The sequence below is a fragment of the Suricata suricatta genome, chromosome 5, assembly GCF_006229205.1.
Source record: "Suricata suricatta isolate VVHF042 chromosome 5, meerkat_22Aug2017_6uvM2_HiC, whole genome shotgun sequence".
Taxonomy (NCBI): domain Eukaryota; kingdom Metazoa; phylum Chordata; class Mammalia; order Carnivora; family Herpestidae; genus Suricata; species Suricata suricatta.
In genome coordinates this window covers 32476505-32504475 of record NC_043704.1, presented here as the reverse complement: position 1 = coordinate 32504475, position 27971 = coordinate 32476505, and the positions used below count along the sequence as shown (strand labels likewise).

The 27971-nt window shown below is 37.1% G+C and overlaps 1 protein-coding gene across 1 annotated transcript in view; it reads left to right on the top strand.

Moving 5' to 3' along the window:
* ROBO1 (roundabout guidance receptor 1) overlaps window positions 1-24075 on the top strand; it is a 152395-nt gene extending 128320 nt beyond the window's left edge. Inside the window, exons 22-26 of the mRNA XM_029938687.1 lie at window positions 3724-4130; window positions 7400-7552; window positions 14940-15248; window positions 21002-21198; window positions 22403-24075. Coding sequence (XP_029794547.1) covers window positions 3724-4130; window positions 7400-7552; window positions 14940-15248; window positions 21002-21198; window positions 22403-22417 — 1081 coding nt within the window. The 3' untranslated portion in view covers window positions 22418-24075. The remainder of the gene's footprint in view (window positions 1-3723; window positions 4131-7399; window positions 7553-14939; window positions 15249-21001; window positions 21199-22402) is intronic.
* Window positions 24076-27971: the final 3896 nt, after the last annotated feature.

Here is a 27971-nt window from a genome sequence, read left to right as displayed (position 1 = left end):
AAAGTAAAAGTACTTTTCAGGTATGGGCTGAGAGATTTACTGATTTTATATTAATATAGACAAACTGAATATGATATATTAGGAAAGAAAAGACAGTAAAAAGCCAGAGCAAAATTAATTATCTTATCCATTTACAAACTGGGTAATGGTTAATTCTACAGAATATTCCAGTGACAACCAATTTTAGCAAAAAGCTCAGAAGCATACATTTCCCCCTTTGTCTTTTGCCTGGTAAATGGTATGTGGTAAGCTATATAAACACCTGCTTTTGTAAATTAATGGCATTGTTCCCATCTTCTCTCAAACATGTTTATGAAGACATCATTTCTGCAGGAGCCTAGAGTGTTGTGATTTGCAGTCATAAACTCGTACATTATTTCAGAAGATGCTGAAACCCCTCAGGGAGAAAAATCTAGAGAGTTGAGGTTCATTTGTGGCAAGTCCCACTTGAGTGCGGCATCTTGAAATAGCTTTTTGTTTTCAAATAGAATATATTGCATATTTCAAACTGTACATGTTTATCACACATTCCCTGGGCTTGCCTTATTTACAGATGGTTTGAATAAAATTTTCTTTTTTTCCTCAGCGTTTGCACAGGGATAGTAGTTAAAAGCCAGCCCTTGTTTAACATGGAGATGCTTTTGCTGTACAGAATGTGAATTATCCAAATACAACAATGCTGGCTTCCTTTCATAGTGAAATTGGCTGTTCTACATCCCTTTATTGATGGTCAGAATAGTCCCCTTTGTGCTAGAAAGTCTTGCATGTCTTTAAAAAAAGGAGTTTCTTGTGGTATTTTGGATGTACGTGCTGACAAAGACTGTAAATTGACTTTTAAGTATGGTATTTTATTACAGTCCAAATTAAACAAAGATTTTCCTCTTATGTGTACAGCACAGTCCATACTGAAATAATTATCCATTTTAATCTCTTAAATAACTTCAGCTTTGGCATATTCTCCATATTTCTTATATTGCCACACACAGATGCATTAGAAACCACCCAGAAATTAAAAAAAATACAAAGCACATTAAAGAACTGTGTGTATACACATATATATGTATATATTCAAATTATTATGTTACACATTACATGTATGTATATGTATACATGTGTATATATGTGTGTGTGTATGGAATAACACAATTCCTAGAAGGAAGGTCATAACCTGGGAAATGAAATCAATTCCATATTTGATATATACTAGTGGTGGGAACTTTGGCAAGGTCTTTAATTTTTCTGGATTTCAATATCCTCCTCTGTAAAATGATTATAAAAGTAGTACCTTTGAAAGCTGTTGTGAGAATTAAATGAGTTGGGGCACCTGGGTGGCTCAGTCGATTAAGTGCCCAATTCTTGTTGACTTCAGCTCAGGTCATGATCTCACTGTTTGTGAGTTCGAGGTCTGCATCAGACTCCATGCTGACAGAATGGAGCTTGCTTGGGATATTCTCTCTCTCTCTGCCTCTGTTTCCCTTTCCCTTTCCCCCTCCCCCCCTCTTGGCTTCCCTTTGCTCTCTCTGTTTCTCTCTTTCTCAAAATAAATAATAGATAAACATTAAGAAAAGAATCAATTGAGTTAATATTGTAAAATATAGCTGCAAAGTAAGTGCTCAATAAATTATAGTATTTTAATAATCATTTTAATGCATTCTATTTGTGTTAACATGTTTATTGCAGTATCTCAATTCAGAGAATTAAAAAGCACAAAACTTTTTTCTTTGAGCCTCTGCCATCTCATCCTCAAAACTATGCTTTATTGAACATCCCTTTTCTTTACTACAGTAGGTTACTTAGTTAGATTTTTACCAGATCCTCTATGGCTTCGTTTGTATCCTTTTTTTTTTTTTTTAATTTAAGGCCCAATCCTATTATTTTTTTAATTTTAATTCCAGTGTAGTTAACATACAGTGTTATATTAGTTTCCGGCGTACAATATGGTGGGATAGCAGTTCTGTACATGACTCAGCACTCATCACCGACAAGCGCCCTCCTTAGTCCCCATTACCTATTTTACCCATCCTCCACACACCTCCCTTTGCTAACCATCTGTTTGTTCTCTGTAGTTGAGAGTCTGTTTTTTGGTTTGAATCTTTGTTTTCCCTTTAGTTATTTTTTTGTTTCTGTTTTTTCCCCTTAAATTCCAATTCTGCTCATTGTAAACTATCATCATACACTCCGGACCTCGTTTGCAGATAGTATCTGTCTGCGATTATGGTGGCATGGAGGGAGAGGGCATTCCCTGCTTTTAACCACTTTTGTTCTCTTCCATCTTCGGGATCCATTCTCCTAAATGCTAAGGCATGGAAGAGGGAACTTAAAAAAGGGCAAGGTAAATGAAGAGCCAGTCTTCTCCTTGGTTAGCTCCAATGAGTATTCTATGTCGTCTGCTTGTGAGAATTATAAGGATGGTGAGGGAAAAGGGCTGGCACCAACTTACTCGCTGATGAAGGACTCAGTCCTGGGCAGTATCTCTAGGCCTTGGTAGTCCTTGAACAATTCAGCCACATCTTCAGGTGGGTTATCAGCTAGAGGCATTCATGCAATATCTTTCTTAGACTTCTGAGCCGTGAAAGTGACCAGATGACACTCAATCCTGATCTTACACTCCTCTAGTGCTTATGCTCAGGTTGGCAGGCTTGTGTGGAATCTATCCTCCTTACTTCTCAAAGGCACAGAATTTGAAAAGGTGTCGCTATGACCTTTTAAATGACATTGCCCCTATGTCATCTCTTTAACCTCGCTTAGAGAGCATTGGGATTGTTAAGTCACTGACTAAGCAGTCATTCATCTAGAAATCACTCCCTGTTTTCCTTTTTTTCAGCTGCTTTCCTAAATTAGGAGTTAATCTTTCAGCATTCTCCCCTCATTGGGAATAACTCTTTTTCACAAACTTCTCTTCGCTGAAGTCAGAACACCCTCTGTCCTGTCAGTCATCTTGTACTCGCGGTTGGTGACGCTGTCAGACAGGGGTTGAAAGGCTGCTGGAGGTGTTCTCCAGATCTATAGAGAGCTGACTGAAAGTAGTTATCGGTAACTCTGTGAACTTAAACTGTACCACTCACATTGTCCTCAGCTTCGGTCTTTGACTAATTCCAAGATATCAAGAAAAATACCTTTAAGCTTTTTATTTAACAGATAGGTGGAATAATGGTGAATGTGATAGACTTGAAAATAGCTAATACCTTTGGTGTGTAATTCAGAGAAAAATGCTCTTGGCACCCATAGCTTTTTATTGTAGTAGAACCTAAAGGAAATTGTCATGTGCTGAATGTGTAATTATTCCATCCATGAAATTCTACTCTCTGTCGTCAGAACAAATGAGTCCATTTGCTTAGTATGGTCAGAGTGGAAATGAAGAAAAGGGAAAGAAACAGGTTTGTGGAGCGATCTGTTTCAGACCTGATGTCCTTTGTCTTTGGTAATAATAATCTATCAGTCGTATTCAATAAACTTGAAGACAAGTACATAGGCTTATGTTTCCAAAGAATGTTTTACTTCTCCTTTTTTAATTGAATGTAATCCAGAAGATAAAACCTAAGGAGACGTACAGGTAGCTGAGTATATTCTGTTAAAGTTGAGTTAGAAGGAAGCCCAGCTGGCTTAAATGAGCTTCACAGAAGCAAAGATCCAATCAGTGTACTCATGAACTTCTTGGTTTATATATTATCTGTATTTCCGAATAACCAGCTGAGCCAAACCTGTTTATGCATCTCCCTGCAGACGGCAGCCTGTGAGCCCTCCTCCACCGCCACGACCGATTTCCCCACCACACACCTATGGCTACATTTCGGGACCTCTTGTCTCAGATATGGATACGGACGCGCCGGAAGAGGAAGAAGATGAAGCAGACATGGAAGTGGCCAAGATGCAGACCAGACGGCTTTTGTTACGTGGGCTTGAGCAGACCCCGGCGTCCAGTGTGGGGGACCTTGAGAGCTCTGTCACGGGGTCCATGATCAACGGCTGGGGCTCCGCCTCCGAGGAGGACAACATTTCCAGTGGACGCTCCAGTGTCAGTTCTTCCGACGGCTCCTTCTTCACCGACGCTGATTTTGCCCAGGCGGTGGCGGCGGCAGCAGAGTATGCCGGGCTCAAAGTGGCACGTCGTCAAATGCAGGATGCCGCTGGTATGTTGTGCGCTTTTCACCAAGCTGGAAAGGGAAACCTGACATGTGTACACCACTTGATAATTATCGCCGATGATCTTGCGTCTGACGTGAAATGCAGCTATTACTACTGGCTTTTATTTGCGGGCTGAGGAAACTAAGTTCCAAGAATATGATATAACTTAGTTATTCCCTTTTTCCTGACAAGGCTTTTTAAATCTTCTAGTTTATTTTTATTTAATAAATCCTATATGTGAGTGGCACTCCCTGGGAAGTCCGTGTTTTTACAGAAGTCATAGCAGATATGTATACAGTTTCTTAAGGTTTGCCTATAGTCAGCTGAGGTTTGCAGTACATGATTTTTTAAGGTACAAAAAGCAACCAAAATGGGGTGCCTGGGTGGCTCAGTCAGTTAAACAGCCGACTCCGGCTCAGGTCATGATTTCACAGTTGGTCGGTTCAAGCCCTGCGTCAGGCTCTGTGCTGACAGCTCAGAGCCTGGAGCCTGCTTCGGATTCTGTATCTCCCTCTCTCTCTGACTCTCCCCTGCTCGCGCTGTCTCTCTCTGTCTCTCAAGAATAAATAAAAAAACATTTTCAAAAAGAAACCAAAATAAAATTCATTGTGATAGTTCTCTTATTATCTAGGAGAAATAAATAAATATTTAGAGGGGGACACGCAACCATTGGAAAATAGGCTATTTCTCCTTAACCACCAGGCTCATCATGCCCTCTCAATTAGAATATTAATTTAATGAGGAAGATAGAAAGATATGTGTAATATGCATCTATTTTCAAACATAGATGTTTCATATTTAAAGTAAACATTTTTAATCTAATAACTTGGAGGTAAAGTTAATCTAAGCGCTTATGTATTTTTTCTGTCTTCTTTTTTCATTATTAGTAGCCTCTTTACAATGATCATATATCTATTCTTACGTTTTAACCCATTTTGATTTATCTCCTACTCCCAACCTTGAGTAAATAATATGAAAAAGAATTTAGATTTATGTCAAACATTTATCATATGACATTTATCTCCATAGAATGGAATATATATATATATATATATATATATATATATATATATATACACATACATACATATTTTCATTCATATACACATTATGTGTATATGAATTTCTGGTAGCCAAAAAAAATACAGATATTAGAGTAAAATAATTTGGCCAACAAAACACAGTCCTGAGAAATGAAAGACTATTACAGCACACCAGTAATTGCTATCTTGTTTTGTTGTTTTCTTTTTCTTAATTTAGTAACTATCATATTGGTACTTTGCCCTGTTCTCTTCAGATACTGGATTAGTCATTATTTTTTATCATTTATTGAATGCATTCAGAGAAAATAGAGTTATTTCAATATGTTATTTATCAAAAATATTTTGTGGGGGAAAATTCTAATAAACCTTTCAACCTTTCATGTAGAACAATATTTCAGTCATGCCAATATTTTACAAAATTCAACCAAATTTCCCTATTTCCCTCCTCATTAGCTACTAAATATAATAACTATCTATGCCTACCTATCTTGCTAATAATACCTAACTATATACATAGCTTTTATTTCTTCCTATTTTTTAATCCTCTATTAAAAAATAAGAAAGTGACGTTAAGCGTCTCAAACTACTGCTTTTAGATTGCATTAAGAGTGTGTTTCAGTTCATTAAATCAACAAAACATGGAAATAACATTGAAAATTCATCTGTAAATGGCCTAATGCCTCAGGGTCTGTGAGCAGTAGATGGCTTTACACAATAGAATGAAGAATGTGCTTGGTCCCAGCCCTAATTCTCTCTTTTCATGGGTATGTAACTTCAATTGTAATAGTCTCCATCATCACTAAAGAGAATTTGGCTTAATATTTTATTGTACTGTAATTTAGTGGCACTTCTGGTTTTTGTTTGACTCATAATTATAATGAACTAAACATGCATTGGCCTCTGCCTATTAAAATGTTCTTTTCGAGAAATGGTGCTGCTTATCATACAACTCGAAGGTAAAATATGAAGGAACAATCAAATTGCCTCTCACGTTAATGTATATTATTTAAGATGCTTCAGTTAGCATTTTTAAATATGTTGATGTCACTACATGTGGCCTCTCTATAACCAAAAGATGTGTTGGCTAGGTCATTTTGAAGTTTCTTGTAATACAAACAAAAAGTTCTAGATTTGTATATCTGGACTTTCTAGAAACTGAAATAATGAAGGTCAAGTGTAGGCCCCAGATTTCCCTTGCCATTATGGATTAAATATTTTGTGCCACTGTAATACAACATCTCTGTAAGATACCAGAAAATTGGGGAGGACTGAGAAGTACCATGTCTAACTAGGAAATTCAGTTATCACCGGTACCTGCAAATATTGCCCCTCCCCCCAAAAAACAAAGAAACAGACCACCTCTGCTACTACCAAAACACATAGAAGTTCCTGGACGGGTCACTTTAAGTATCCAGAATCAGCAAGTAAGCATCTTGTGAAAGAAAAGGAGTAGAAGTAAATATGTGAGCTACCTTAATTTCAGGCTTCCTTAAGATAAACACATCAGAATGTATTAAGATGTTGGGAGTCTGCCTTCAAAGAAGAGCAAATATATTTAATAACAATAAAGGAGGTATTTAGTCCTGTTCATTCTTAGAATATGAATTTCTTTTTCAAAAAAATGTTTTAATGTGTATTTATTTTTGAGAGAAAAAGAGACAGTGTGTGTGAGTTGGGTAGGGGCAGAGCGAGAAAGGGAGACACAGAATCTGAAGCAGGCTCCAGGCTCTGAGCTGTCAGCACAGAGCCCGATGCGGGGCTCAAACTCACCAGCTTGAAATCATGACCTGAGCCGAAGTCGGACGCTTAACCGACTGAGCTACCGAGGTGCCCATAGAATACAAATTTCTTAAGGACTTTGCCTATTCCCTTGAGAAAACACAGCCACCGAATATACTATGCAAAAATTTGGTTAATATCTTTGCTTACTAATAACACTTTATTGAAATTATTAGGAAAAATAATTGGGTGGGTTTTCTTTAAGAAGTGGTATCAAGAACTTTAGCCAAATCAAAGTACTACAGCAAACGCGCTCAGCACATTTTTTTTCCCCAGTGGATGGGTCAAGCAAATTGACACAAATCCTATTATTTGCTGCATTCGTTTATTTAAAGCTATTTTTTGGAAATTAGGGATGCTTCCAGTTGTACTGTTTTCTTTTTATTATTATTGTATAATTAAAAATCACCGAGGAGTTTGGCTCTGATTTCTTTTTTCTTTTTTTTACTCAGGCCGCCGACATTTTCATGCGTCCCAGTGCCCAAGACCCACAAGTCCTGTTTCCACAGACAGCAACATGAGTGCTGCTGTAATGCAAAAGGCCAGGCCAGCCAAGAAGCAAAAACACCAGCCAGGACATCTGCGCAGAGAAGCCTACACAGATGGTAAGTCCATTGAAACTCATGAAAACATCTATGAATCTCGCCTATTTACCCTGGCTCTCTGTGACTGGAAAATGCGTCCACTGGCATTAGAAATTACATTAAAAATTCATTAACAGTAAGCTGCATATTCCTTATAGAAATGGTCCACTTGCGTATCTTGTCTAGCATCTCTGGTACTGCTAATGAGATGGTTATTTAAGAAACTAAGAATAGGGTATACTTTCAATATTTTTGAAAGGTTACTTTATACTTGTGAACACATAGACATGACGAAGTAATGACAGAGAAGCAACCTTCATCACATTCGCTGATATATCTTCCAATGTGTCCTCTCTCTTTTTTGCTTTGTTCCGGAATGTTGCATTCAAGGAGAAAACAATAAACTTGTTTGAATGTTAATTCTAACTATAGTGGTGTTAGTTTATTTTGTGCACCGAAAGGCAAATCGAACCACCTTCCTTCATGCCTTCACGTACAGTATCGACTCTCACTGAAGAGCTAATGCTTGTATCCTCAAGGGAGCACAAGAGAATAATGCAAACATTGTGATGTTGTCTAGAGAAGCCTTTAATGAAAGTGCCTCAGGTGGCCCAGCATTTATTAAACCGCCACCTTCTCGTTTTATAAACAACCCCAAGGGCTTTGTTGGAAACTCATGTAAGATAAATTCTCTCAGACTCGCCCATCTTGTCAAGTTTGCTAAATTTGTTAAAGGGGTGGGGGAAGAAGGGTGCCGCAGACATTGTCCCCCACCTCCTGGTCCTCTCCAACCCCAATCTGATTAGGACTTTCATTACCAGTCAGCAATTTTTCAAAAAGGCCATCATTTGCCATTATCATATGAAAGCCTAATATTATAGATCCTTATCCAAGGTTACAAGGAGGGTTTGCTGAGGCACTTCTGCCTGTGATTCCTGCCACTTGACAGAAAAATTTAATACAAAGCTCCCAGCATGATGAGCACAAGTAATTTTGCAACGAACGAGTGGCTGTCCATGCTATTATCTGTACTTTATTCAGAGTATTTTCTCTCCCTAGCATCTATCAGATATTAGACTACATTAAATACTGGCATGCCACCGCGCACCTGGGCCTCCTGGCTTCTGCCCAGGACTCTTTTGTCAGGGAAACTGAGCTGTCAGAATATTATCTGATTTTGAAGGGTTATTACAGTGGCTTTGTGCCTGTTTGCCTCCATGAAGGGACAAACACTAGGTGTAAATCCCCCAACTCTTTCGGCAGTTTTACATTTATGGGACCCCTGTAATGGCATTTTACAAGTTTTATAGTTGTTCTATCAGTTTTTATTATCTGGGAGAGAGTTCTCCTGACCGAAACATTGGTCAAACGTCAAGCCTTGATGTAAACACATCTACGTTGAATACATAAGGGAGAAAATCTGGTCTACAGCTCTGTACAGCTCCTTCCGCCTTCTTTATACTTGTTTTAAGGGACTTCTCAGGCTGAGTGTTGCTTTTTCAAAATGCTTTAAATAATGTGAACATGCCAAGTTCAATGGCATGGTGTCACAGTTAAGAATGACACTCTGCCTGAAAATTGTGAACCGTCTTTATTGTCCCACATTCTGCAGAATGTTTTTCAAAGTGCTTAATAATTAAGTATGAATTCTAACTCCTCCCTGAATAGTAACTGTTAAACTAAATGATGAAACACCTAAGTTATTTTTTCAAGGTTAATTTTAGAATACCAAAGAAATACACTGAAATAGTTAAAGCCAAAAACTTAATTTGAAATACTCTTTGGATTTTTTCATTGTTTATTTCATGAAAGCGATTATGTAAAATTATCATAGGATATAAAGTCATGTGGAAGCCAGTAATTATTTTCCCAAAGTCATAAAAATAGATAAAATGAGGAGATATGACTAAAGTTATTTTTAAAATTTTAGCTTTAACTTCCTTTCAGCATTTTGATAACCATCTGTCTCTTAGTTATGTTTATTGTACCAAAAAGTCTTGAGTTTAATTCTGGATACTTTCTGATCTGATGAAGAAAAAAATACCAAAATATGTGTGTTACTTTATACATATCCCATGATACATATTGATTAGGTAAAAATCAAGTAAATGCAAATACTTCTTTATGCATCAAATAAGAAAAATGCACAGACTCTTGTTAGCCGTCGTTATGACATGGAAGCCAAAGTCATTTTCTCAGAAATTATTTTCTTTAAATACTATACTGCATTTTTTGAAAAAAGAATCCTAGACTATTTCATGAAGAAACTCAGTGGCAGACACAGTTTGTACAATTTATCAAGAAAGAGAAAGTGCGGAGGAGAAGAAAGAATTTAAAGAGTTGCCAGTTGTTAAAATGTGCATTAAACATGGGGTGCATGGGTGGCTTGGTTGGTTAAACATCCGACTTAGGCTCAGGTCATAATCTCCTGGTTTGTGGGTTCAAGCCCTGCATCAGGCTCTGGGCTGACAGCTCAGAGCCTGGAGCCTGTTTCTTACTCTGTGTCACCTCTTTCTCTGCCCCTCGGGCTCACTCTCTCTCTCTTTCAAAAATAAACATTAATTTTTTTTAATGTGCTTTAAACATATTAGTAAGATGTGGAGGGTCTTTCTTTTAAGTTTTGTTTTTTGATGATTAAAATCCTAACTGTGATGGATAAGTTTGATGACTATCAATAGAGTTCCTTTGTTAACTATTTTCAGAATATAGTATATCAGTGAGTTTGCAGCATTTTTACTTTGTAAAATATGGTTCAAATTATGTACTTACTTTGTAGAATTTTTGTCAACTCCATAAAGAAGGCTAAAGAGTGGGGTACCTGGGTGGCTCAGTCATTTGCACGTCCGACTTCGGCTCAGGTCATGATCTTATGGTTTGTGGGTCGAGCACTGTGTTGGACTCTGTGCTGATCACTAGCTCAGAGCCTGGAGTCTGCTTCGGATTTTGTGTCTCTTTCTTTCTGCCCCTTCCCTGTTCATGCTCTGTCTCTCTCTGTCTCTCAAAAATAAATAAAAGTAAAAAAATATTTTTTTTAATGAAAAGAAGGCTAAAGAGTGGCTGTGTCTGAGCCTTCATGATGAAGAGGAGTTTGCTATGGTCCTTGTCAGTCAGCAGCTGTATTAGTTTTTAGGGCTGACATAACAAAGTGCTATAAACTAGTGGCTTAAATGATGGAAGTTTATTTTCTCACAACTTTGGAGGCTACAAGTCCAAGATCGAGGTGTCATCAGGGTTGGTTTCTTCTGAGGCCTCTCTCCTTGGCTTGTAGATGGCCGTCATCCCCTGTGTATTTTCTCAGTCTTTCAATCTCTGTGCATCCTAATCTTTTCTTCTTATAAGGAAACCAGTTAGATTGGATTAAGACCCACCCCAAGGACCTCACTTTACCTCTTTCAAGATCCTATCTCCAAATACAGTCTCAATCTGAGGTACAGGGGGTTAGTGTTAAACGTGAATTTTGAGGGGACACAAGTCAGCCTATAATAGCCCTTGAGCCCCCTTATGGCACACGGCACTGTGACCCTACCTTACTCTGTTCCTCATAGAGACCCAGGGAGTACTCAGTGCACAACAGAGTACTGTATTCTGTAGTCACAGTGACAGGCAGAATCTACTTATTTATTTCATATTTGCCACTTATAAGTTTAACCCAGATGAAGGGTACGTTTAAAATAGATGAATATTTATCAGTCAGAGTCTTTCCGAGTTAAAGCCTAGCATAAGTGCATTTCTAGAACCTTCTAATAGATTCTTCGCACCCCCTCTTTTCAACCCTTTCGATGCATTTACATACTTGATTTAAAAACCAAATGTACATTATTTCTCTAGCCCTACTTTTCATAAATTATAAATTCACCACCCTCTTTGGAATGATGTTATTTTGACTTGATTTATCATTAATTACAAGGTCTTGGGTCTTTACGTGGTTAAGTAAATAGAGTGATCTCCATATCGAGTTAAAGCTGGCAGGACTGTCTACATGCACATGCTCTTACCTATTCCTTTATACACATTATGCTGGTATTTGGAAAGTATTGTAGAAAGAATGATGTTTATATGATTATATAAAGAGTCTGTACATACATATAGCACGTCCATGATCCTGTTCGTTACTCTTGGTATGAACTGGTGAAAGTATTATTTATCACTTTGTGAAATGTAGAATTGCTCACACTATAATAACCCTTGCTTTGACTCAATTATTTTATAATACCAAAAAAAAATTTATTTGGTAACCTATTGTATAGGAAGTAAAACCTACAAACATTTACCTCTCACTGTCAATTAGATACAGAAGCAATTATATCTATGAAGTTAGAACTCTTAAAATTACCACTGGATTCTCTTCTCATTTTCTACCTGTGTTATAGAACATCTGGAAATAGATTGTGTCTTGAGAGTCATATATTCCCAAGATTTTGTAGATCTTATAATAGTGGTAATCATCAGCTTTGGTATCTGATGAGCCAGACATTTTATGATTTGATGATAGTGGCAGTTCCTTTGGGACAGCTTGGTAATCTGTGCTCGCAGTTTGGGGTTTAAGTCTACAGCAAGGAGATGGTGCAGAAATGAGCCTGCAAGGCACTCACTCCATCTGCTGCCAGGTGTGCTCTCAATTAGATTTTTCTCCTTTTTCATTGCCAGTCCCAAGCCCAGTCTGAACATAGAATGCTCTGCCTTGGGTCTCTTGGCTTTGAGCCACTCAGGACAGTCTACTTTTTAACTGTATCTTTTTGATTATTTTTACTAAACAAGTGGCAGATGAGGGAGGACTGTATAATGGGACCTTTTTTTCAAGTATTGTGTTTTTTCTTTTTTTTAATCCATTAAAGAGTGAAGAGGAAAATCCGGCACAATGACAATGGTGATATATGTTTTAAGGCCAAAAAATTTTTTTTTGATTTAGTAGAATCAGGAGAAAGTTAATGCATTGGCTGTGTTTTGGCCACTGTTTTAGGTAATGTTTAGAAGCTATTTATATGAAACTAGAACATGATGAGCCAGGAGAACTAACAGCAACAACAACAAAATGCAAGTAAAAGATGGATGGACCACTTTTCATAATGGAGTCCTAAGTAAAATAGCTGGTAGGAAGATGGTACCTCAAGATTTCTGCTTTCAAAAACCAATGCAGTGAATTCCAATGGCTTAGTTTTAGCATGTAATGTCAAAGTAATATTAGTTAAAAAAACCTTATACCTACTTTGGAACAAAGTTTATTAATTCTTTTTTTAAAAAATATGAGAATAAGAAACACTGATTGTGTCCTAGAACTCTTAATTTACTATTATATTAAGAACTTCTAAGCCATAACTTTAATATTCAAGAACTTCTCATGCTGGTCTATGTACATGATAGTCAGTAGAATATTGTCAGTAATGGTAAATATATGGAAACAACCTAAATATTCCTCTTTACAGATTCACTAAATAAATATTGATATATTCATAAAACAGAGCATTATACAAAGTTTTCAAAAAAAGAGGTAGAGCTATATGTACATATAGGGAAATGCATACAACTACACAGGTGAAAAAAAATGCAGTTATCCTTATGTCAAAACAAGAGGAAGGCTGTAGATTTGCATGTGGTACTTTTTACCACCAAATAGTGGGGAGTAGACTGGCACTGTACAACCCTAGTTGTGACCATTTTATATATTCCCTGATGTGAGTGAGGTTCCATGGAATGATGAAACTTGGTAGGCCTGATTTGTGTGTATAAATATTTTCTGGTATGATCCATATGAAAATATTCAAACTGATTACCTCCACATAATTAATAGTGAGTATTTGAAATGTAGACAGAGATATATGAGGGGTTGTGCTTTCAAGTTCTTAAGGACTTTTAATTTGTTTTTAGAATGTAAATACATATTTTTGTTGAAAATACTGATTTTTAAATACTAAGCATTTAATACATGTGTTTTATAAACACTTTTGGGTTGATTTAGCCTATCATTTAGGTATTCCTCTCCAAATATGGAAACATTACTATATCTGAAGTAGAGATTGAAAAAGCCTTGCTGATTTTACCAAATCTTGTATCTCTGGCCTGACCTTTCTTGCAACTCAGATTTTATGTACTAAAACCTGTTGGACATCTCTAGCTAGGTGCTTCAAAGTCTACTCTTATTCACTTTTCTAAAACCGAACTCCACCTCTTTCTCTGTGGGGCTATCTCTTCCCATCCCCTCCTTCCTTATCTTCAGTGAACTTTTTCTCATCCACCATCCATCCATCCATCTCTCATCTCTCATCTCATCAACTTTCATCTCATCTCATCTCTAGTCCTCCGTAGTAATAATCGTAAACGTCATCTTAGATTCTTTCCTTTTCTTTCCCTACTATGTTCCATTGATCATTAAATGATACTGACTTTTCTCTCTTAACCTCTCTCAAATACATTTCCTTCATCTGAACAGCCACCAGGACAGTTCCATCCTCTGTCATTACTTTCCCAAGCTATTACAAATTGGATTCAAATGTTTCCTTTTAATTCATTCTCCATACTAAAGGCAGAACAACCTAAAACTCAAATCTCTTCATATTCTTCTAACTTACCAACTATTATTAGGTTATCTATTTCTGTTCCCTAGAATGGACACAGGGGTCAAAGATAGCACCCCTTAAAGAATGTAAATTTTCTAGATGTCAAATTTTTACCTACCTTTATCCTTAGGTATGTCTATGAGATGTTGAATTATATATAATGTTTGCATAAAGTGTGTATATGGTGATAAATAGATGAAGTTAACTTCTACTTATACCAGAGATTATCTGGTTTAAAACCTCTGGGTGCAAATACAAAGTGCAGAGATCCCATCAATGGATGGTAGATTACAAACACAAAATAGAATGTAATAATATAAAAACTACTGAGCCAGAAATTAAGAATCTAAGGGCATTGGTTCTAGTTCTGTTCATAGCTAGATTTGAGATTGAAAACTTAAAGTCTGTGTGTTCAAGTTACCCTTTTTACAGAATGAGAAGGGAGTTAGGCTGGATTAGAGACGGCAAATACGTCTCAACTCAAGTGCCAAACTCAATCAATTTGAAGTGGTTGCCTGAAGAGTAAGGATATGCATTTGGGACCAGCAGCGTTTTGCTGAAATCAATTAAGAAGGCCTGTCATGGTTGGGGGAGAGACAGTTTGAGCACATAGGCCCATATTAGTTATCCAAAGACCAAGTAATCTCTGAATCCCAGCTCTATGATTCACTATTTTTGTGCCGTATAACAACGAGAATAGATTGAAATTGTTGATCTTCTTGTTCCTTGGTTGCCTTCAATTGTTCCAGTTCATTTAAGATATATTACCTGCAATTGAATGTGACTCCAGTGATAATACTAATATTGAAGTGTAAGTGGCAGACTTTTATAGTATTTTAAACATTTCTTTCTAGATCTTCCACCTCCTCCAGTGCCACCACCTGCTATAAAGTCACCCACTGTCCAGTCCAAGGCACAGCTGGAGGTACGGCCTGTAATGGTGCCCAAACTACCTTCTATAGAAGGAAGAACAGAAAGATCATCAGAGCGGAAAGTAGGCAGCTACAAAGGGAGAGAAGTAATGGATGGACGACAAGCTGCAGATATGAGAACAAATCCAAGTGATACCAGAGAAGCACAGGAACAGCAAAACGATGGGAAAGGACGAGGAAACAAGGCAGCAAAACGCGACGTCCCACCAGCAAAGACTCACCTCATTCAAGGTACTGATATACTCATACAGCAAATAAATATAGATTGAACATATGTTTCCAAGTTACACTGTTAGGTTCTCTCGGGCCGTATGAAAAGTGATAAGATTTAGAAATGTGCTTCCTAATGGAGGAGACAAACATGTACTCAAGTAATTTTAATTAAATGAAATGCATAACATTATATAAGACTTCTTTGGAGATGAGTCAGTTGAGTTGGGTTTTAAGGGAAAGCATGATTTCAACATGTTAAATGCAGCAAAGGGGATAGCAGGGAAAGGAAATAAATGGAGAAAAAATATGTAGGTGTAAAAACATATGTTTTGGGGGAACTTTGATTTCCAGTTTGGCCAGAGAATAGGGTGCTTGGGGCCAGGCACAGTTAGTGAAAGATAAAAGTAGAGAGATGGTTGGGCCAGATTGGGAGGCTGGGAATATGATCCAGACTGTGAGGTTTATGATAGAACCCGTAGAGAGCCAGCAAAGAATTTTGAGCAAGAAATGACAGAATCAGGTTTCTAGAAAAAGAATTGGCAGTACTCCATAGTGAAGGAAGAGAGTGGAATCTGGTGGATGAAGGTATCAGATTGCTGTAAATTTGAATGGATCAAGAAGATGTGGTATATATATATACAATGGAGTATTACATGGAAATGAGAAAGAATGAAATCTGGCCGTTTGTAGGAAAGTGGATGGACCTCGAGGGTGTCATGCTAAGTGAAATAAGTCAGGCAGAGAAGGACAGATACCATATGTTTGCACTCATGGTCTAACAGGAGAACGGGAGAAACCTAATGGAGGACCAGGGGGAGGGGAAGGGTGAAAGAGAGTTGGGGAGAAATAGGGACACAAAACCTGAGAGACTATTGAATACTGAAAATGAACCGAGGGCTGAAGGAGGAGCGAGAGGGGGAGGGGAGATGGTGGTGATGGAGGAGGGCACTTGTGGGGAAGAGCACTGGGTATTATATGGAAACCAATTTGACAATAAACTATTTAAAAAAATGAAAACACAGAATTAAAATAGATATGTGGGGAGGGAAAAAAAAGGAGAGAACAGCCTCCAGTGGCATGTCAGGGATAGAACCAATAGGAATTGGTAACTAATTGAAAGTAGAAAAACAGAATTAAATGATGGAACAAAGCAGAAGTTACTCAAATGCTAATTAGATGGCCCTGCTGACTAGTGGAACATAATTGTACTAACCATTGTAGAAAAACAAAACAAAACAAAGCAGAACAGATTTCTAAGGGAAAAGAATTTCAATGTTGAATGGATTAAGATACTGACAAGAACACAGATATGAAGAAAATCAATAAAACTTTATAGAGAACTGAGTTTAAAGATCAGGGAAAAGGTTGTGCGTAGAGAGTGGATTTTAGAAATAGCAACACAGAGTGTAAAATTGTGTGAATTGTAAAGGCTAAATTATTGGCAGTGATATATTGGCTAATGCTGAGCAATCAATTCTCTGGGAGGAAAGAAGAGCAAAGCCCTAATTTGTGGCCATTTACTTACTTCTGTTGGGTAGTGATTCCCAAGACAGCTGGTTTCAAGCTGCTAATATGAAGTCTGTGAATGTGGAATTGGGAAGACTTGGGTACTCCTCTTTTTTTTTTGAGAATGTGTGAGTCAGCCTCAATGCACCAATACTCAGCAGGGATTATAGTTAAAGATTAGGCACAAGAATGACTTTCTATAGTGGAAACGGAGATGCATCCACCCAGAGATGTAAAATAATCAAGATCTCCAAGCCAGAGCAAATAGTTTTCTAGAAAGAATGGAGGAGGAAATTTTAAGATAGGACAAAATCTAAAATGCCACACAGAAGTGAAAGTTGGATATCAACAGGAGGTGGGGGTTGGAGAGAGAATGCGGGAGGATTTTGCAGTATGTTATTTGTGGGTGGTAGTAGAAGACCTGGTTTTAGCAGTGTAGTCAGAATAGATGACCACTCTAGGCAGTTGTAAAGTAAATGGACATTGTGGAAGGGAGGTGATGAGCTCTTTTCAGAAGGCTGGGAAGAGGAGAGGTTAGGAACAACCTGCCAGGAAGACAGAATTTGTAGAAATGCTGTAGGATAGTGTATTTGAGCATTACTATAGACTAAGGAAAAGATTAGGCCTCAACAGTAAAGTGATGAGTAAAACTACATTTCAGGCAGAGGCCCCCACTGTAGGAGCACAAAGCACTTGGTGTTATTACCATAATCCAAAGGTTGAAAAACTTTGCTTACTTTTTATCCGTTAAGCACAAGGTGATCTGATTCTAACCTTTTGATCCATTCTATACTCCAAGTAGTGATTTATAAATAAAATGTCATGACATAAATTATGAAGTTTATATGTGGCCTGAAAGTATAAACCGTGTTGCTGTTACAAGTCAGCTTCCTCCAAAGCAGGTGGGATTCTTCAGGGGAAAAAATATTTACAAACCTGGAAAGATCTTGGTGTGTACAGAATTAGAACAAAGAGATGAAGTTATTTTATCCATCTTTGGAGTTTTAATAAGTCGTCCTCTGTGTTAAAAAATATTTCTAGCCGAAGAACTATTGCTGGAATTATTAATCTAGAAACAAGGGACCCTATTTCATGGAGAGCAGGGAGCTATACTGACCAGATTATTATTTTGTCTTGCTTTTCCAAATTCATATTTGAACCATAACTCTGTGTATATGTGTCATTAAATGATCATTTCTATGCATTGCTATAATTTGCACCTTCATAATTCAGTTGACATTATTTAAAATGAAAGAGGCACCCTGATTTACATGTGTAATGAATGGTCATTTTTAATTAAAGAGAGTGGTCTTCTAGACTTGAATGACTGATCCTTTTGCTGACATTTACCTCAGTTGGTTCAATTTGTTTCTACATATATCAAACATCCACTGTGTTATAGAGCATTGTACTAGTCTTGAGATTTATGTGTAAGTATGAACCTTGATCTCAAGAGGCTTATAGTCAGAGACGGAGACAGGTAGTCTATAGATTCACAGGTATATTCATATTTGGTATAATGTTTATGATGCCATGGTAATTGAGAGTCCAGAGAAGGGATGGTTAGTCCAGTCTTGTAGGGACATAAGATAGAAAAAGGCTGGTTTATATTTTCCATATCTCTTTTCCAGGAGTTGTAAATATCTTCTAATAGATCTCTGTGTCTTGAGTTATCCCTCTCTAAAACTCTTAATCTTTCCTGGTGAAAGAGACACATAAACTGAATGGTTGGGTGAGTAGAATTTAACTTGAGTGGGAAGAGTGGATAGATTGTTCTGGAAGAGAAACTCAGCATGAAAAGCTTTGAGGTACATTGAGGAGATTATAAGACATTCAGTGTGACTAGATAGTAAAGTTAGTCAAAGGGGAATGCCTTGTATGTATTTATTTATTTTAATATAATTTGTTGTTGTTGGCTTCTATACAACACCCAGTGCTCATTGCAACAAGTGTCCTCCTCAGTGCCCATCACCCACTTTCCAAAGGGGAAGCTCTTGAGGTAAATGTATGTTTAGGTCAGAGTTTGCCTGTAGTTCCTATAAGAAGGCAACTGGGTGAATATGTTTTAGAGAGGGATAACTCAAGACACAGAGATCTAGTAGAAGATATTTACAACTCCTGGAAAAGAGATATGGAAAATATAAACCAGGCTATAGGAACAGACATAAGTGAGTGGGAAAATTCAAGATTAACATTTTTTTGTGTGTTAAAAGCCAGGCTTACCTGGGTATATTTGAATGTGTGGAAAAGGTATATTTAAGGATTGCCGGAAGGTTGTTGGAAGGCAGGGAAGACTCTAAAATAATTTCGGTTTTCTATCTTTCTTTTCTTAATAATGAGTGTTGTCATTAACTTTATTAGGGAATGCGAGGAGGGAAGAAAGGAGTGGACATGATGAAGTCAGCATTCAATATAGTGAGTCTGAGGGACACTTAAGAGGAAGTATAAGTATTCAACATAGTTCAAAAGTTGGAAATATATATTAATGTATCATGATAAAATAATAATCAAATCCACTCATTTATTCAAAACTATGTATTAATGAATGACCTGTTATATGTCAAGCTGAGAGTATATCAAAACACAAAGCACAGAAAAATCCCTGCCCTCATGACAGTTATATTCTAGAAAAGGTTACCATATGTGAGACTGGATGAAATTGCCCAACGTGAGTGGGGGAAAATGTGTATATACATACTAGGGTGAAAGTAGAAATGTTCAGGGCATCAACATCTAAGAAAAAAGCCCACAGAGGACTAGCCAGGAAGGGAAGAGAACTGGGAATAGTGATGTTTAAATCCATAGTGGTTTCCACATGAAGGCAGTGAGATAAGGGCTGAAAACAAGATTAGCATTATCAAGCTCAACAGTGAATTTTCTGTTTCATTGTAGTAATGCATAGATTTCAGTGAGCTTCAGAGTAAATGGGAGTCATGTCTACCACTTTTGAGTCTAAATTCAAGAAGTTTTGCTGAGCATTTAAAACAGGGAGAAGGTAGTGATTCATGTAGAGCACAGGCTTAACAGGAAAGTTTTTAACAAGAGACAGATTTTATATTGTAGTTTGACAAAAACTATGGTCAATGGAGAAAAAAGATTGATAAAACAGGAACAGAAGATGAAGGTCACAAGAGTCCAAGTGCTAGAAGGCAAGGGTGCAGAAACAGTAGTCTTCGTGGACTGCAAGACCCCAGCGAGTCAGAACCTGGATGATGGGTAGAAGTTGTAATGAGTAGAACAGATGGAGAATGGTGCCATCAAGGAGCAGTAAACAGGTGACATAAGTGGGCTGGTTGGCCCTCCCAGGAAGAGAATGTTTTGTGGAAAGGTCAGGGAGTACTGACTTAGAACTAATGCTAGTTGGGATAGAGGCAAGCCTTCCTGCTTCTACTGGAGAAAACTTGGGTGGAAACCTCAGGGGAAATCAGATTGCATTCAGGCATCGTGGACAGTAGAAGAAGCATTTGGAGGGGGAGGGGAAATGAGTATAGAAGTGTTGGTTTTTCATGTGTCTGGTGTCCACAGGGTGGAGTGGACAGGCTTTGGAGAGAAGTAGGCAACTGGTGGATGCATCGATGCAAGCAGCACCAAATTTAAAGCAGTAAGAAGATAGAAATTCAGAAGATGGTGTTTAATTAGAGAGGCTTGTGTTTTGAGCTAGCAATGAAGGCATGCTTCTGAGAGTCAAGGTTCTGCAATGTAAATACAATATCAGGATGGAGGTTGTCTGGAAAGGGAACCCGGGCTTGAGTCTGTTTTGGTAGTTTGAAGAAACGGGGCTTTGTTTTTATCAGTACCTTAAAGTGATCCTTCATAATTTGCATAGGGATTTCACCATCTCCTCTGTTTTTACAGCAACACTAGGGGCTCCTCTGGGTATAGATATTATTCATGATTTTTTTTTTTAGAAAAGTGGAAACTAAGGCCTAAAATCACTGGGTATCACATAGTGAGGGATAGAACTGGAAGCTAAATCTGACTCCGGATTTGGTTTACCTCTTTTAATGATGTTGGTCCCAAGTGAGTTTGAGGGAGTCAGGAGCCTATGAGTGAAACCAACCTGAATGCCAGCCACTACCAGGAAGAAACAAGACTTGTTATTTTCATTTTCAGGAGAATCCTGCCTTTTAATTATTGTTATAAAATGTTCTCCTTTATTCTTCAAAAACTCTGATGCTTCCCCATTCAGAATTACAGACATAAGTGATGATACAGTGAAAATGCACAATGGTGTTCATATGCACTTACTATATTTCATTACACAGAGGATATTCTACCTTACTGTAGACCTACTTTTCCAACATCAAATAATCCCAGAGATCCTAGTTCTTCAAGCTCAATGTCATCAAGAGGATCAGGAAGCAGACAAAGAGAACAAGCAAATGTAGGTCGAAGAAATATTGCAGAAATGCAGGTTCTTGGAGGATATGAAAGAGGAGAAGATAATAATGAAGAATTAGAGGTATCTATAATTTTTTTCCAAGTTTCTCAGCATTATGCTAGTTATTAAAATCAGCCTCAATTTTAGAAATATCTATCAGGCTACAGAAATGTTACTGTTTTACCACAAACCCTGATGTTAGTGATACCAGAGACTGAATTTCTGTGAATTTAATGATTGTTCTTGAAGTGTGTTCCAGTGTTTTAAATGGTGATAATCATTTCCTTTTAGATCTAAGGGTCAAATTCATCTGCAGATATTCATGTAAGAAATTTATATGGCAAACATGTTAGGAAATAAGAACTATTTCTCTAGATAATATATTTTACAGTATAAAAACCAGTAAGGTGACACTGATAAGGATGTAAATGAGAGAGCTCAGCCTGTGTCATCTGCCACCCTATAACCACTGGGGTTAATCTAACTGATTGGACCAACTGTTTTCTAAGTTCATTCTTTTGCAAATGAGAACATGAGCCTTGACATTAACCTTTTTCCATACAAGAACACTTCTTGAGTCAAATATGTATTCCTTGGTTGGAATTTATAGATAGCAATACAAGATAGAATCTAGCAATAAGTCAAAATAAACCAATTTTAAGACTGTGTTTCCTCCATTTAATAATAACAATAATAGTAATAATAAAACAAGCTAAGGACAAATTTCTCTTCTTACAAGTATATTTAATCCCAGGTAGATTGTTCAATGAATGTTCAACTTAAACTTTTAAGAAAAGAAGATAAAAAATTTTAAGGAATGATATCTAATTGAATTTCTGATAATACGGAAAGCATTTTGATTTTGATTTTGGAATAAGATTATCTTCCTGCGATTGTTATGAGAAATTATTTTACAAGTTATGTTTGTCTTTTTAAGTAGAAGACCTTTTCTAGGGAAGAGAAAGTTACCATACATAACTCTAATGCTTAAACCAATAAAATTTGAGCTATTATGTTGAGTGGGGGCTGGGATAAGTAGAGAAATCCACCTTCTGCTGCGCCCCCTCTCCTGCACCCCATATCCCAATACTGTGACAGTGTGTAAAACACAGTTTGGTACTTTTGAATTTTCTATCAAAATCACCTAAAGACGAATTAGTTGCCATGAGCTATGCGAGGGAATGAAAGAACAAACACAAATTATAAGGATAAAAACATATACAGCCATATAAATATAAGACTATAAGGTTTATTTTCAAATTTACCAAAAACTTATCTCTTACAGGAAACTGAAAGCTGAAGACAGCCAGAGGCGTGTGCGATCCAACGTGAAAACTATCACTCAAGATGCCTCTTGTCCGATGACACATGATGCCAGATACAATGTTCAGTGCAATCAGAGTGTAAAAATTGTCATTTTTATTCCTCTTATTGGAATACCATTTTTAAAAATTTTATCGGAGTTTTATTGTTGTCGTTTGATCCTTATCCCTATGAAGAACTTCCCTATTCCCCTCGCTGTCGGAACCAACCTTTATACTTTACATCTAGCAAGGGAAGTGTTTGACTTCTTGCTTCAGTTATCAGCCAGCAAGAGAGAACAAAACCGTTCTTTTGTATTTTTCCCCTGAGATATGGCATTGCACTGCTTATACACCAAGACAATTTACAGCAAAGTATTGATCAAAGATACAGAATTGATTAATCAACCTCATGGCAAGGGCTCTCAAGATATAATCTTTCTATAACCAACTGCTACTGCAAGTTAAAACATATTTCATTTTAACATGATTTTAAAGTCAGTCTTTCATACCACCCTCTGCTGGGAGAAAACAAAGTATAATAAATGCAGAATACCCACAAGTCAATTTGAATGGGGATAGAAACATTGTAAATATATACTCTTGCAATCCCTGGTGGTACTTTATTTTGTCTTCATTTCAATCATTGAAGTATATTCTTCCTGGAAATACACTTTTGGACACGTCCAGATAAGCCAGTTAGATCTCTGGCTATCTAGTCATTGTCATAAGTAAGCCTAGCAAAAAACCTTGTTCTATTTTTCAATCAAATGCAATTATAAATGCATATTACAAACAAATGGATGTTTTTAATGACCAATTGAATAAGGACATCCCTATCTTAACTGGCCTAAATTTCTTCTGATAGTGTCAGTTCAACTTTCAGAAGTGCCACTTAAGGAAGTTTGATTTTTGTTTTTGTAATGCACTGTTTTTAATCTTTTTTTTTTTTTTTGGTTTTAAAAGCACAATCACTAAACTTTATTTGTAAACCATTGTAACTATTAACCTTTTTTGTCTTATTGAAAAAAGTGTTGAGAAGCGTTTTTAACCTGTTTTGTTAATGCTCTATGTTTGTATTTGGAATATTCGAATGATGACAGGTGGTGAAGTAACGTGCATACTTTATTGTGGGCCATGAACCCAATGGTTCTTACTTTTCCTCGACTTAAAGAAAAAAGGTTTAAGTTTGTTGTGGCCAATGTTAAAAAAACTTATAAGATTTTCTTATAAGCTTTAGGAGAGGCATTACTTGCTTTGAATTGCCAAATGATGCCCTCTGACTGTAGATTTTTATGATCCTTTTTTTCGTTATATGGATTTCATTGACTTAATAATTGGTGCTATTTGAAGAAAAAATGTACATTTATTCACACACAGGTATCAGGCCTGACCCCACTGGTAAACAAAGCCAAACAAAACTGAACCACACGGAAAAAGCTGGTGTTCACCCAAAACTAAAAGTGTTCACTTAGATAATTTGAAAGTTACATAGAAAGGGTGTGCAGTACTAAGGGAACAATCCATGTGATTAATGTTTTCATTATGTTCATGTAAGAAACCTCTTATTTTTAGCCATAATTTTGCATACTGAAAACCAATAATCAGAAAAGTAATTTTGTCACATTATTTATTAAAAATGTTCTCAAATACATCATTCTTTCTTGTGTTGATTCCTTTTTTATTTTTTTCATTGTGTGATCAAATTTATTCCATTTAGTCACAAACTTGTGCTGTCTTAACATTTCACCACTGTATTATCAGATGAATAAAAATTCTGTTTTCTGAACAATAAGACTTTACTTATAAGGAAAAAATTCTCCTTTTACTCCATGGATATTGAGGACATAAGATCAATCAAGACCTAAAAGTCATTTGGTCATAGGATAGTGTTTTAAGATTAAAGGTGTACTAAAATGTTTTTTTATGTGTATCTGAATTTCAGTTAGCCTATTTCTGAAATAGGATTCAATGATGATAAATCTGACTTATAAAGTTTGGGCCACTTATGTTCCATCAATAAGAAAAGTATACTATCCAAAATATTTATTAGTAACTATCTGCTTTCTTGTTTACAAACTCATGTGAAATTTTAACAATTCTATACCTACCATATACTGAGTTGAACATTATTGCTCATTAGATTAAAGCCAGAATATTAAAGTATTCAACTTTGGATGAATGAGATGATCAAGAGAATCTAGTGAAGGTTCTTTCCCTGTGATATATATATATATGGTTAAATTTTATGTTGATCATAATTTGCAAAACTGGGAAAATTTTGGAAAAAAAAGAAGGAAGATATATATTTAAGTTTAATTTTACAAAAATGATATAATCACCAGCATCTGCTTAGGTCCATAGGTCAAGAAGTCAGTTTCCAAGCTATTTTAAGGGGAATATTGGAGAGACATATTTAATGGCCTATTTTATCTCTCCCCTTGTGAGGTGACTATAAGTCTCTATATCATGTGATATACATATAAATTATGTGAATCGGGGTGGGTCTGGCTTTGAGTCCCAGTTTTGTCATGAGCAGTGTTTCCTTGGACATGTTACTTACCCTCTAAATCTCAGGTATTTCACCTGTAAATTCAATAACGCCTACCTCATGGAGCTATTGTCATGATTCAGTGAGTTAATGTATGTGACACAGACTTTGTAAATGCCCCCAAACAACATAAGATATTGTATTCACAGACTGAAACTCATTGCACACATTCTATCCACTCTTTTCACATATAGTTTGGTCCTCAGAACTTGCAAAGAGTTAAAAACCTATCAAAATATAAGTGTGGTACAAATATGGGGGAGGTTCCATTTCCAGTGAGTAAAATACACTGTGAAATTCCTAATTGTGGAATAAATTATTGGTGTTTTTGTTTGTTTCCTTGCTTTCGAATTCCTGAGGGCCACACAATGCGTGGTGATGTGGCGTTTTCAGCACATACTCCACAGTTCAGATGCAATGTCACTTGAATTTGCAATAACTGTATCTACGGTATTTGGGCTGTTGTTCTGCTCAGTGGTAGAAAAATATCTTCACTCTAGATGAACTCAGTTGTATCTGACTCTCTTGGTCATTTCAGACATAAAGTCCAGATTTTCTCTTCCTTGCCCTTTCTATATTGTGTGTATTTAGGGGAGAAGGGTGGTGGAAGGAGCTTTCAACATTTTTGCTCTTGTCCAAGTTTCGAATGGTCTTTGTTTATCAGAACCTTTATGCTGCATCTTCCTTTTCCCTACCTTGATGTCCCTTCTTCATAGACACTTTCCTGATATTTGTAAGCCCTTTGATGCAGGTAGGGTGTAGGGAGCAGAGAGTGGGGCTTTCATATGCTCTTCCATGCCATGCTGGGGCTCTGGAGACTTGGGTATGAGGACCCTTCCTTGGGCCTTGCAAGATACCACTATGTCTCTTGAACTGCTTAGCAGTGAGGCAGTGTGCATGTGCAGGTTGGGGGTGGCAGTAGTGGCTACTTTTGAAATTTAAAGGAAATGAGCCTTGGCCCCAGATCCGTATCACCTATCCTTGGATCCTGGCTCCACAAATTATTGGTGGGATTATTGAGAAGATTGCTTAGTGAGTCTGCCTTAATCTTCGAGTAGTGATACTAAGAATACCTAATTTACAAGGTTGTTTGGATTAAATGAATTAATGTGCATAAGCCACATAATAAATACTCAGGTATTCATTGGGCCATCCCTCCTCCCTCTCTGATTTTGAACTAGGAAGCACTGCCTAGGTTGCTCCTGCAGACTCCTAGAACTCTACTTGACCAGAGATGAGAGGCACAAGAATCAGAAACCTCAGTGACACATTCACTGTATCTAATTCTCTCACCTCCTGTTTAGTTCAGTCTTCCAAACGAGATGGAGGAGGAAGAGGTTTTCAAGACCTTAGCTCTTTCAACTCAGCCTTCATTCTGCTATAGATTTCAAAAATCTATTTTGAAACCACAAAGGGAGTGTTGAATTGCTTTTCTATGGTAATCATTCCTTTGCCTTTCTCTGGAAACCATCTGAGGGCAGCATACAGAGAAAGCTCTCTCATCTGCCGGAAGTGGGAAGAGGGATGGTATCACAGGAAATAGTCTGTGGCAGGTGCAGTGTCTGTTAATATTAAAATATACGATCTTGCTACAAAAAAGATATAATTAAACATTAAAAAAGAGGTTACTCTTCAAAAATAGAAATATCTTTTCTCATATTCTGGTTTTCTCAGCTTATTTCAAGAGAATATAGCAGAAATTTAAAATAGGAAAAAAAACAGGGATTTGGCACCAGACCAAACTAAATATTGAGCAAAAGGGTATAGAGATTACTGAGTGTTAACAAGTTTTTTTTATATCTTTATTTGTTGAAATGGAAAGGGGAGAGAGAGAGGAAGACAGAGGATCCGAAGCAGGCTCTGCTCTAAGACAAGGGGCTTGAACCAACAAACTGTGAGATCATGACCTGAGCCGAAGTCAGACACTTAACCAACTGAGCCACTCAGGTGCCCCAGTGTTAACAAGTTTTAAGCATTTTTTTCTAGAAAAATATGGGCATTGACTTTTTTCATACAGGAGTCTATAACAGGACTCCCAGCCAAAAGCTTTAAGGGCCTCTTGCTTTGGATCCCTAAACTTGGTACCTATTTTGGTATCTATGCTCAAGATTTGTTCCCACATATGAACACACTCCAACTGCAAAGTCCAGTGTCCATTTGCTAAGGTCAGATTTTATCTGTAACACACCAAATGACTGCCTTCTCTACCCCAAATGTGTCATTTTCATCAGTATTTTTATTTTTGTTTCCTTATTTTTATAAAATGACAAACAACGAAATATTCAGATAACCCTGCAAAGTCAAGGACAACCATGCCAAAACTGAGCTGTTGTTTGCTTAGCACCCAAGTGTTTCTGCTGTAACGTGCTGAGTTCAGTTGCTTCAACAATTTACTACACAAGGAAAAAAATGTAGACTATATGAAAATGTAATGAAAGAAATTCCAGATCTTGCACTTAGAAATAAGAGAATTTACTCATATGAGGAGTACAAATACATGAAGTTATTTTGTGGTAGCAAGTTGGTTTTTAACCAAATTCTCAACCATTTTTTAGATGTATAAGGGTGTCTGAGAAAACAAATGTGGCTTTATGTTCCAAAAAGTAGATTGTCCCTTATTTTTAAAATAAGAACAAAGTAGACTAATTAGCATTAATTTAGAAAGTTACATTGTCTTTCTCTTCCCCTTATTCCCTGTTTTGAATGCTAGTGAGAGGGAGGACAACAAATGAGTATTTAAATTTTTTTAATGTTTTTTTATTTTTGAGAGACAGAGTCAGAATCTGAGCGGAGGAGGGGCAGAGTGAGAAAGGGACACAGAATCTGAAGCAGACTCCAGGCTCTGAGCTGTCAGCACAGAGCCCGATGTGGGGCTCGAACCCACAAACTGTGGAATCATGACCTCAGCCGAAGCCAGATGCTTAACCGACTGAGCCACCCAGGCGCCCCATGAGTATTTAAAACACATGTTCAAAGACAACTCTTCTCTGGAGGCCGTAAGC